General features: G+C 73.5%; 2 protein-coding genes across 2 annotated transcripts in view; one reads left to right on the forward strand and one right to left on the reverse strand.

Annotated features, from left to right (window-relative positions):
• Positions 1–9,702, forward strand: part of LOC309414948 (integrin alpha-M-like) — a gene marked incomplete at its 5' end in the record, with an annotated part of 11,119 nt that extends 1,417 nt beyond the window's left edge. Inside the window, 23 exons of the mRNA XM_082012328.1 lie at positions 1–126; positions 218–371; positions 854–1,004; positions 1,083–1,156; positions 1,268–1,397; positions 1,807–1,955; positions 2,041–2,181; positions 2,479–2,685; positions 3,441–3,571; positions 3,658–3,815; positions 4,835–4,989; positions 5,084–5,215; positions 5,699–5,772; positions 5,858–5,999; positions 7,544–7,651; positions 7,757–7,836; positions 7,909–7,986; positions 8,097–8,178; positions 8,290–8,625; positions 8,714–8,827; positions 8,925–9,017; positions 9,326–9,436; positions 9,549–9,702. The exon at positions 1–126 is cut by the window's left edge and continues 20 nt beyond it. Of these exons, the coding sequence (XP_081868454.1) occupies positions 1–126; positions 218–371; positions 854–1,004; positions 1,083–1,156; positions 1,268–1,397; positions 1,807–1,955; positions 2,041–2,181; positions 2,479–2,685; positions 3,441–3,571; positions 3,658–3,815; positions 4,835–4,989; positions 5,084–5,215; positions 5,699–5,772; positions 5,858–5,999; positions 7,544–7,651; positions 7,757–7,836; positions 7,909–7,986; positions 8,097–8,178; positions 8,290–8,625; positions 8,714–8,827; positions 8,925–9,017; positions 9,326–9,436; positions 9,549–9,632 (3,010 nt within the window). The 3' untranslated portion in view covers positions 9,633–9,702. The remainder of the gene's footprint in view (positions 127–217; positions 372–853; positions 1,005–1,082; positions 1,157–1,267; positions 1,398–1,806; positions 1,956–2,040; positions 2,182–2,478; positions 2,686–3,440; positions 3,572–3,657; positions 3,816–4,834; positions 4,990–5,083; positions 5,216–5,698; positions 5,773–5,857; positions 6,000–7,543; positions 7,652–7,756; positions 7,837–7,908; positions 7,987–8,096; positions 8,179–8,289; positions 8,626–8,713; positions 8,828–8,924; positions 9,018–9,325; positions 9,437–9,548) is intronic.
• A 121-nt stretch (positions 9,703–9,823) lies between these two features.
• On the reverse strand, positions 9,824–10,821 carry LOC309414949 (cytochrome c oxidase subunit 6A2, mitochondrial-like; the record flags this gene model as incomplete). Its single annotated transcript, XM_082012329.1, has 3 exons — positions 9,824–9,904; positions 10,029–10,171; positions 10,749–10,821. The coding sequence occupies 3 exons, from the start codon at positions 10,819–10,821 to the stop codon at positions 9,824–9,826; spliced, it is 297 nt and encodes a 98-aa protein (XP_081868455.1).
• Positions 10,822–11,026: the final 205 nt, after the last annotated feature.

An 11,026-nucleotide genomic window follows, 5' to 3' on the forward strand; every position in this document is an offset into this window, starting at 1 on the left:
TGACGTCGTCTTGAACCACTTTGACTTCAACGCCTTCCGGAGGTCCCGTGACCCCATCGCGCTGCTGGATCAGGTGCGGCAGCTCCGGCGCTCCACCCGCACCGCCACCGCCATCTGGAGGGTCCTGTGAGTCCCGTTCCCCCCACACCTCAGCACCCTGTCACCCCCTCCGACCTGCCGCGGGGCGAAGGGCAACCCTCATCCTTCCCCGGCGCAGGACGGAGATGTTCATCCCCGGCAAAGGGGCCCGAGAAGATGCCAACAAGATCCTCATCGTGATCACGGACGGGAGGAAGTACGATGACAACCTGGAGTATTCGGAAGTCATCCCCTTGGCCAACAAGATGGGAGTCACCCGCTACGCCATTGGGGTGAGGGACCTGCACGCCCAAAGCCGTCCACCCCCAAGCAACGAGCCATCCCAAACACATCCCTCCGCCCAGCGACCCTTTTGTCCATCCATCTGCAAATGTCTCCACCCGTTCCACCATCCAAGCCTTTTTAAACGTGGACATCCGTCCATCAATCTCCAAACATCTCCATCCATCCGTCCGTCTTCGAACACCTCTGGCTATCCAGCCATCTGCAAGCACCGCTGTTCATCTCCAAACATCTCCAGAGTTCCCTTCATCCGTCCATTCCCAAATATCTCCACCTACACATCCATCCGTCCGTCCACGCACCCATCCAGTCACCCCCCACCCACGCACCCACCCACCGATCCACCTCCAACCATCTCCGCCTGTTCCCTCCATGTCCGCCCGTCCCTGCCTCCCAAAACGCCTCTCCACCCGTCCTTCCCCCTGCCCGAACCTCTCCGTCCCTCCGCCCGGCCACCCTCCTCCGCCCGCAGGTGGGCAGCGCCTTCGTGGATCCCGCCGCCGCAGCAGAGCTCCGCACCATCGCCTCCCCGCCCAGCGAGGACCACGTCTTCCGCGTGGACAACTTTGACGCGCTGCAGGGCATCCAGAACCAGCTGCAGGAGAAGATCTTCGCCATCGAGGGTACCGGGGGGCCAGGGAGCGGCCGGGGGACGGCCGGGGGGGCGGGGGGTGCCCCCCACTCAGCCCCGCCTCCCCCAGGCACCCAGTCCGCCCACAGCAGCTCCTTCCAGCTGGAGATGGCCCAGGAGGGCTTCAGCGCCCTGCTCACCCCCGTACGTGTCCCCCGGCCGCCCGAGACCGTCCCCGTGCCCGCGGGGTGAGGCCGGAGCGGGACTGACTCCTCTCCCCCGCCACCATCCCCCTCCCCGTCTTTACTGGGGCAGGAGGGGCCCGTACTGGGAGCGGTGGGCGCCTACGACTGGTCCGGAGGGGTCTTTGTCTACGGCAGCAGTGGGGAGACCACCTTCGTCAACGTGTCCCGAGCCGCCGGGGACATGGACGATGCCTATTTGGGTAAGGGCTGCCGGGGCCGGGGCCGGACGGGACCCCGCCAGGGTCCCGGGGATGGTGGTGTCCCTGTGAGGTCCCGGGGACGTCGGTGTCCCTGCGATGGTCCCGGGGACGTTGGTGTCCCCACAAGGTCCCGGGGACGTCGGTGTCCCTGCGAGGTCCTGGGGATGTCGGTGTCCCCGCGAGGGTCCCGGGGACGTCAGTGTCCCTGTGAGGTCCCGGGGACGTCGGTGTCCCCGCGAGGGTCCCGGGGACGTCAGTGTCCCTGTGAGGTCCTGGGGACGTCGGTGTCCCCGCGAGGGTCCTGGGGACGTCGGTGTCCCCGCGAGGTCCTGGGGACGTTGGCGTCCCCGCACGGCTCTGGGGGCCGCCGGCACCCCAGGAGGGTCCCCGCTGACCCCGCTGTGACCAGGCTACGCGGCCGAGTCCCTGTCCCTGGAGGGCAGCCGGGCGCTGGCGCTGGGGGCCCCCCGCTACCGCCACGTCGGCCGCCTCCTCCTCTTCCGCCGGCGCGGCCCCCGGGCTGCCTGGGAGCTGCTGGCCGACGCCACGGGGCCACAGGTAACGGCGGGGACGCGGGCGGGGCGGGGGGCGCCGGGCGGGGGGCGACGCCCCCGCCAGCCCCGCCGGCCGCTGCTCCCCGCAGGTGGGCTCCTACTTCGGGGCGTCCCTGTGCGCCCTGGACGCTGACGGGGACGGCTCGGCCGAGGCGCTGCTGGTGGGGACCCCCATGTTCTACGGGGCCGGCAGCGGGGGCCGCGTGGCCGTCTGCAGCCTGAGGCCGAAGGTAGGGCCCCGCCCCGCTTAGCCCCGCCCAGCCCCGCGCCGCTTAGCCCCGCCCAGCCCCGCCCCGCTTAGCCCCGCCCAGCCCTGCCCCGCTTAGCCCCGCCCATTCTGCTTAGCCTCGCCCTACTTAGCCCAGCCCTGCTTAGCCCCGCCCAGCCCCGCCCCTCCTAGCCCCTCCCAGCCCCGCCTCCCAGCCCGCTCCGCCCACCCCGCTTAGCCCCGCCCAGCCCCGCCCAGCCCCGCCCCGCCCCGCCCCAGGGCAGGCGGGCGGGGGCACCCAGCGCCGCGCCCCCCCCAGGACGGCCGGCTGCCGTGCCGGCACACGCTGCGGGGACAGCCCGGCCACCCCCTGGGGCGCTTCGGGGCCAGCCTGGCTCGCCTGGGGGACGTCGGCGGGGACCGGTGGCCCGACGTGGCCGTGGGGGCCCCGCTGGAGGACGAGGAGCGCGGGGCCGTCTACATCTTCCACGGGGAGCGGGGCGGCATCGCCTCCCAGTACAGCCAGGTGAGACCCCAGCCCTGGTCCTGCGGGTGGGCACGTCCCACGTCAGGGGTGCCCGCTGGGTGACAGAGAGGTGGCGGGGACGTCCGGGGCGCTGGAGGCGTCCCGGGTGCCGGAGCGGTCCCGGGTGTCAAAGCGGTCCCGGGTGCCAGAGCGGTCCCGGGGGCCGGAGCGGTCCCGGGGGCCGGAGCGGTCCTGGGTGCTGGAGGCATCCTGGGGGCTGGAGGCATCCTGGGTGCTGGAGGCATCCTGGGGGCCGGAGCGGTCCCGGGCGCCAGAGCGGTCCCGGGTGTCGGAGCGGTCCTCGGTGTAGGAGCGGTCCCAGGGGCCAGAGCAGTCCCGGGGGCCGGAGCGGTCCCGGGTGTCGGAGCGGTCCTGGGTGCTGGAGGCATCCTGGGGGCCAGAGCGGTCCCGGGCGCCGGAGCGGTCCCGGGTGCTGGAGCGGTCCCGGAGGCCAGAGCGGTCCCGGGCGCCGGAGCGGTCCCGGGTGCCGGAGTGGTCCTGGGTGCTGGAGGCATCCTGGGGGCCAGAGCGGTCCCGGGGGCCGGAGCGGTCCCGGGCGCCGGAGCGGTCCCGCGTGCTGAAGACACCTTGGGCGCTGGAGGCGCCTCGGGCGGTGAAGACGTCTTGCCTGGTGGAGATGCTCCGACGCCCAAGACTGGCTGGAGACGCTCCAGCTGCCGAAGGCGTCGCGGGCGCTGGGAACGTCTCGGGCGCCAGAGACGTCTCACCCGCTCGGGCGCCGCTGCCTCCCCCAGCGCATCTCGGGTGCCCGGTTCTCCAGCGGGCCGCGCTATTTCGGCCAGGCCATCAGCGGTGGCCAGGACCTGACGGGGGACAGGCTGCCGGACGTGGCCGTGGGCGCCTGGGGACAGGTCCTGCTGCTCAGGTGCGCCCCGGGGACCGGCCCGGGACCCGCCCCGGCCTGGGGGACGCGGTGGCCACCGCCAACGCCCCTGCGGCCGTCACCGCCAGGTCCCAGCCGCGGCTCCGGGTCCGCGTGACGGTGGCTTTCCAGCCCCGGGAGATCCCCGCGGCCGCCTTTGACTGCCAGGAGGAGGGAGCGCTGGAGGGGGAAGTGGCCCAGGCTCGGATCTGCTTCCTCGGGACCAAGAAAACCCCCGACAACTTCGGTGAGACCCCCAGAAGCCCCTCTGTGCTCCCAAAGCCCCTCCAGCTGCCCCCCAAGACCCCCAGAAGCCCCTCTGTCCTCCCAAAGCCCCTCCAGCTGCCCCCCAGGACCCCCAGAAGCCCCTCTGTCCTCCCAAAGCCCCTCCAGCTGCCCCCCAGGACCCCCAGAAGCCCCTCTGTCCTCCCAAAGTCCCTCCAGCTGCCCCCCAGGACCCCCAGAAGCCCCTCTGTCCTCCCAAAGCCCCTCCAGCTGCCCCCCAGGACCCCCAGAAGCCCCTCTGTCCTCCCAAAGTCCCTCCAGCTGCCCCCCAGGACCCCCAGAAGCCCCTCTGTCCTCCCAAAGCCCCTCCAGCTGCCCCCCAGGACCCCCAGAAGCCCCTCTGTCCTCCCAAAGCCCCTCAGATATCCCCCAGGACCCCCAGAAGCCCCTCTGTGCTCCCAAAGCCCCTCCAGCTGCCCCCCAGGACCCCCAGAAGCCCCTCTGTCCTCCCAAAGCCCCTCCAGCTGCCCCCCAGGACCCCCAGAAGCCCCTCTGTCCTCCCAAAGCCCCTCCAGCTGCCCCCCAAGACCCCCAGAAGCCCCTCTGTCCTCCCAAAGCCCCTCAGATATCCCCCAGGACCCCCAGAAGCCCCTCTGTCCTCCCAAAGCCCCTCCAGCTGCCCCCCAGGACCCCCAGAAGCCCCTCTGTCCTCCCAAAGCCCCTCCAGCTGCCCCCCAGGACCCCCAGAAGCCCCTCTGTCCTCCCAAGCCCCTCAGATAACCCCCAGGACCCCCAGAAGCCCCTCTGTCCTCCCAAAGCCCCTCCAGCTGCCCCCCAAGACCCCCAGAAGCCCCTCTGTCCTCCCAAAGCCCCTCCAGCTGCCCCCCAGGACCCCCAGAAGCCCCTCTGTGCTCCCAAAGCCCCTCCAGCTGCCCCCCAGGAGCCTCCAAAACCCATCTGGCTCTGCACCTCCCCCTTCCCCACCATCCCGGGGGGCTGCCGCAGACCCCGGCCGCCCACCCGCCCTCCCGTCCCACGCAGGCAGCCGAGTTTCCGCCACGCTGCGCTACCAGGCGGCCCTGGACCCCGGCCGGGCGACGGCGCGGGCCGTCTTTGCCGGCAGCGCGGCCGTGCGCAACGGGACCCTCCAGCTGGGCGTCGGGCAGAGGTGCGAGACCTTCGCCGTCGCCTTCGCGGTGGGTGTCGGAAGGGCCCCGGCGGGGCGGTCGGGGGGCGGCCCACCGCGCGGCGGCGGCCGGCGCGACACGGCGGTCTCTCGGTGCCGGGCAGGGCTGCCCACGCGACACGCTGGCCCCCCTGGTGCTGCGCCTCAGCTACGACGCCAGCGGGGACCCCCTCGAGGTGGCCGGGGGCTTGCGGCCAGCCTTGAGCGAGGACTCGCAGACGGTGGCCGTGGGCACGGTAGGGGCCGGGGGGCACCCCACGGCGGCGGCGCCGGGGGGCAGCCGTGGCGGCCGTAGCGGTGGGGCGCGTGGAGGGGGGCAGGGGAGATGGATGGGGAGGCGGGACGGGCAGACGGACCCACGGACAGGAGGGAGGCGGGAGGCGGGTGGACGGACGGCCGGCCGGCCGGGAGCGTGGGAGGAAGCAAGGGAAGGTGGGGGGGAAGGAGGAGCGACAGACACACGGACAGGAGGGAGGAAGGACAGAAGGACAGGCGGGTGGAGGGGCGGGAGGGAGGGAGGACACGAGGACGAGGGACGGAGGGACACACGGACGGACGTCTGGGCGTGGGGGGGCTGGCAGGAGCGAGGGGAGCCGGGGTGGGTGGCAGACGGACAGACGGCCGGCTGCGGGGCGCGAGGACGAAGGGCAGGCAGGGGGGACAGACAGCTGGCCGGGGGCGAGACGGACGGACGGACGGACGGACGGAGGTCTCCTCAGCTGCCCTTCGAGAAGGACTGCGGCGCCGACAACGTCTGCGTCGACGACCTGCAGCTCTCCTTCAACTTCTCGGGGTAGGTCCCCCCGTTCCCCGCACCGGGGGGGCACCTGCAGACGCCGGGTGCGCCCCCGCCCGCCCCCACCCCCTCGCCCCCCCAGGCTGCAGACCGTGGTGGTGGGGGTGACCGACGTGGTGGACATCACCGTCGCCCTCCGCAACCGCGGGGAGGACTCGTACGGGGCCACCGTCCGGCTGCAGCACGCCGAGGCGCTCTCCTACCGCAAGGCCGTGGTGCTCCAGGTGCCCCACCGGCACCCCAAAACCCTCCAGAGCCCCCGACGCCCCCGGCACTTCCACAGGCCCCCCAGGAGCCCGTCCGGCCTCCCAAAGCCCCTCCAGATGCCCTCAAGTCACCTGCACGTCCGCCCGGGCGCCCAACTCCCCTCCCCAAGTCCCCGAGGCCCCCCAGAAGCCCACGTGGCCTCCTAGACCCCCTCCGGGGGTCCTCCAGCCCCCCTAGGAGGGCATGAGCCCATCGAACCCTCTGCAGCTGCCCTCGAGCCCCCCAGACCCTCTGCAGCCGCCCTCAAGGGCCCCCAGACCCTCTGCAACTGCCCTCGAGCCCCCCAGACCCTCTGCAGCTGCCCTCAGCCCCCCCCAGACCCTCTCCAGCTGCCCTCGAGCCCCCCCCGACCCTCTGCAGCTGCCCTCGAGCCCCCCAGACCCTCTGCAGCTGCCCTCAAGGCCCCCCCAGACCCTCTGCAGCTGCCCTCGAGCCCCCCAGACCCTCTGCAGCCGCCCTCAAGGGCCCCCAGACCCTCCAGCTGCCTCAGCCCCCCCCAGACCCTCTGCAGCTGCCCTCGAGCCCCCCAGACCCTCTGCAGCCGCCCTCAAGGGCCCCCAGACCCTCTCCAGCTGCCCTCAGCCCCCCCCAGACCCTCTGCAGCTGCCCTCGAGCCCCCCAGACCCTCTGCAGCTGCCCTCAAGGGCCCCCAGACCCTCTGCAGCTGCCCTCAGCCCCCCCCAGACCCTCTCCAGCTGCCCTCGAGCCCCCCAGACCCTCTGCAGCCGCCCTCAAGGGCCCCCAGACCCTCTCCAGCTGCCCTCAGCCCCCCCCAGACCCTCTGCAGCTGCCCTCGAGCCCCCCAGACCCTCTGCAGCTGCCCTCAGCCCCCCCAGACCCTCTCCAGCTGCCCTCAGCCCCCCCCAGACCCTCTGCAGCTGCCCTCGAGCCCCCACCAGACCCTCTGCAGCTGCCCTCAGCCCCCCCCAGACCCTCTCCAGCTGCCCTCAGCCCCCCCCCGACCCTCTGCAGCTGCCCTCGAGCCCCCCAGACCCTCTGCAGCTGCCCTCAGCCCCCCCAGACCCTCTGCAGCTGCCCTCGAGCCCCCCAGACCCTCTGCAGCTGCCCTCAAGGCCCCCCCAGACCCTCTGCAGCTGCCCTCAAGGGCCCCCAGACCCTCTCCAGCTGCCCTCAGCCCCTCCCCCAGACCCTCTGCAGCTGCCCTCAAGGGCCCCAGACCCTCTGCAGCTGCCCTCAAGGCCCCCAGACCCTCTGCAGCCGCCCTCGAGCCCCCCCCAGACCCTCTCCAGCTGCCTTCAAGGCCCCCAGACCCTCTCCAGTTGCCCTCAGGCCCCCCCAGACCCTCTGCAGCTGCCCTCAAGCCCCCAGGTGGTCCGCCCGGCCTCCTAGACCCTCTCCGGGGGTCCCCCAGACCGCTCAGATACCCGTTTCTCCACCCCAAGCCCTTCAGAAGTCCCCGTGGCCCCCAAGACCGTCCCGGGGGTCCCGCAGGCACCCGTCTGGCCCCCAGCCCTCCCCCGACCCCCCCGCCCCTTCTCAGTCCTCCAGGAGGTCCGTGTCCCTGCGCTGCAACTCGGAGCCGGCCGAGGGGCCGCAGCGCAGGACCCTCTGCCTCGTCAACCACCCCGTCCTCCGCTCCGGCGCCGAGGTAGGGGGGTCCCCGCCGTCCCCGTGGCCCCCCGGCCCGCCGGGGCGCTTGGGGACGTCGCCGCAGGCCGGCCGGGGGCTGAGGCCGGCGCGTGCCGTCCCGCAGGTGGTCTTCGCCGTCACCCTGGGCGTGCCCCACGGCGCGGAGCTGGGGCGCGCGCTGGAGGTGGTGGTCGACGCCGGCAGGTGAGGGGCGGGCGCGGGGGGGCCCGGGGGGCCCGGCGGGCAGGGGCCCCGCCTGACGCCTCTCTGCCGCAGCGACAACGGGGCGCCGGGCGGCCGGGGGCAGCGCGCCGCGATCCCGGTGCGGTACGGCGTCTTCCTCGTCCTCACCAGGTAGGGGACGCCGCCCCCCCGGGCCCCCCCGGGCTCCCCCGGTTGCCCCCCCGGCTGCCCCCCCCGTGTCCCCCGCCCGCCCCCCGCCTCCTCCCCTCTGTCCCCACCAGCGCCCCGGACTCCACCAAGTACGTCAACGTCTCGGCCCACGCGGGGGCCCCCACCAGCGCCCCCGTCACCCACCACTACGAGGTGAGGGGAGGGGCGAGGGGAGGGGCGGGGGGAGGGCGGGGGCGGCCCCGGACGCCCGGGACCTCCCTCCCGCCGGGGGTCCCGGCCCCACCGTGCCCCTCCCCGCCGCAGGTGAAGGTCTTGGGGCAGCGGGGCCTCCCCGTCAACGTCACCTTCCTCGTGCCCACGGCGCTGGGGGGGACCCCGCTGTGGGACGAGGTGCAGGTGACCCCCGACCAGGTAACGGCCCCCCGCCCCCCGGGTCGGGGGCACCCCCGCCGCCGTCCCCCAGAACGGGGGCGGCCCCGCGCCGCCCCCCGCGCGCGGGCGGCCCCGGAGCGGGGCGGCCCGGCGGGGGGGGGGTCCCGGCAGCGGCGTCCCCACCTGCCCCCCCGCAGGAGCCGGTGCGGTGCCGGCTGCTGGCCGAACGCCCGGGGGTCCCCGACGCCCCCCGGCCGCTGCCGGAGCGCCCCCTGCTGGTGAGTGCCGGCCCCGGGGGGGCGGGGGGCGCGGGCCGCCCCAGCCCCCCGTCACCCCCCGCCGCTCTGCCCCCCAGGACTGCGCCGCGGCCGCCTGCCGGGAGCTGCAGTGCCGCGTCCCGGAGCTGCAGCCCCCCCGGGCGCTGGGCTTCCGCCTCGGGGGGCGCCTGGCCCTGGGCTGGCTGGCGTCGGTAAGGGGGCGGCCGGGGGGCGGCCGGGGCGGGGGGCGAGCCGGCGGTGGGGAGGGCGCCCCCCGGCCGCCCCACGGCCGCGTCCCCCCCGCCGCAGGCGCCGCGGCCCAGGGTGGTCGTGCAGAGCTCGGCCCGGGTCCTCTACGACGTGGGGCGCTACTGGAACACCGGGGGGGGGGCCCAGCTCCAGGTGCGCCGGGGTCCCTGGGGGGCGGGGGGTGGTGGGGTGGGGGTGCCCGGGGCCCTGGGGGCAGTGGGGTGGGGGGTGGTGGGTTGGGGGTCCCGGACACCCGGGTCCCTGTGGGGCAGTGGGGTGGGTGTGCCCGGGTCCCTGGGGGCAGTGGGGTGGGGGGCGGTGGGTTGGGGGTCCCGGATGTCCGGGTCCCTGGGGGCAGTGGGGTGGGGGGCGGTGGGGTGGGGGTCCCGGACGCCGGGGTCCCTGGGGGCGGTGGGGTGGGGGTCTCGGTGGCTCGGGCCCCTCGGCCAGCCCCCCCGCAGGTGCAGACGGAGGTGGAGCGCCTGGAGACCCCCAACCCGCTGCCCCTCATCCTGGGGGGCACCGTGGGGGGGCTCGTCCTGCTGGCCCTGCTGGCGCTGGCGCTCTACAAGGTGAGGGGCGGGGCCCGGGCGAGCCACGCCCGCATGGGGCGGGGCGGGGCGGGGCCGCCTCCCCTCCCCCGCCTCGGGCTCACCCCCCCTCTCCTGCCCCCCCCCCCCCCAGCTGGGCTTCTTCAAGCGCCGCTACAAGGAGCTCATGGAGGGCGCCGGGACCCCCACGGCCCCCCTGGGCGACCCCCAGGGCTGAGGCAGCCCGGACGCCTGCGCCCCCCCCGGGGCTCCCTCTGGGTGCTCCCGCCATTAAACCCCCGTGGCAGAAGCCCCCGTGTCTCCGTGTCTGCTGTGGGGCCCGGCTGTGCCGTGGGGCAGGGCTGGAGGAGACAGACAGGGCAGGTTCGGGGCATTTATTGCGGGGGGGCGGTGGGAGCGGGGGGGCCCCTATTTCTCGTATCCCGTGGGCAGGGGGTTGGTGTGGGGGTTGTGGAAGAGGGTGTGGTTCCCGTCACCCCACGGGAACGGCTGTGGGGAGAGAAAGAGAGAGACGGGGGTCAGCAGCATCAGCCTCTGAGCCCATCTACCCCGGCGTCAGGCCTGCCCGCCCCATAGGGCCCATCTGCCCCGGCGTCAGGCCTCGCCCCCATACCTTGGTGCGGATGCGGAGGTGGTGGTAGGGCACGAACTCGGGGGGCCCGTGCTGGTGCCGGTGCTGCTCCAGCCAGACGTTGAGCATGCAGACCCCCACCGCCGGCAGCGCCACCAGGAACGACAGCGCCCGCCACGTCCGACCTGCCCCACAGGCGCCGTGGGGCGGGGGTAAGCCCCCAAGCCCACTCCCCCCGCCAAAGGTCCCGGTACACCCCAGGATGTCGCCTGGCGCACCCCAAAACTGCACCCTGGGCACCCTGGCTGCGCATCTCCCCATAATGCCCCAAATCCACACAATACACCCCAAAACAGCTCCCAAAATGGGAAATCTACCCGATACAGCCCAGTTCCACCTTAACACGTCCCCAAAGCACCAGAAACTCACCCCATACACCCAATATCACACAGTATGCCCCCCCAAACTGCTGCAGACACCCCAAAATACCTGATACAGCCCCAATACCACCCGAAACACCCCAAATCCACACAATAGACCCCAAATACCATCCCAAAGCCTCCAGATACACCCCGATACCACCCAAAATCACCCCAAAACACACGATACAGCCCAAATACTACCGGAAACCCCCCCAACCACCCAACACACCCCAATATTGCCCCAAGACACCCCCACACCCACCTGCTACAGACCCAAAGCCACCCCAAAACCCTCCTGATGCACCCCAAAACCACCCCACACGCGTGAGTGTGCCCGGACCTCCGGCAGCACCGGCGTGGGCCCCGGCAGCGGAGGCCAGGGCTCGCTGTGGGGCAACCCCCCAAGTGATCATGGCGGCAACGAAGGGCGACTGACCCCTGCGGTCACCCCGGACCCACGGCACCACCCACCCTGGCCAATGGGCTGAGGCCCGGCCCCAGCTCGGTGCACGTGTTAAATATAGAACAGGGCTAAATATAGACCCGGGTGAAGGGCGAGGGGCCGGCAAAGGGGGGGCCGGACGCCGGGGTCATCGGGGGGGGGTCACATGACTCGCC

The sequence above is a fragment of the Phaethon aethereus genome (genome assembly GCF_964289735.1).
Source record: "Phaethon aethereus genome assembly, chromosome: 35".
NCBI classification, from domain to species: domain Eukaryota; kingdom Metazoa; phylum Chordata; class Aves; order Phaethontiformes; family Phaethontidae; genus Phaethon; species Phaethon aethereus.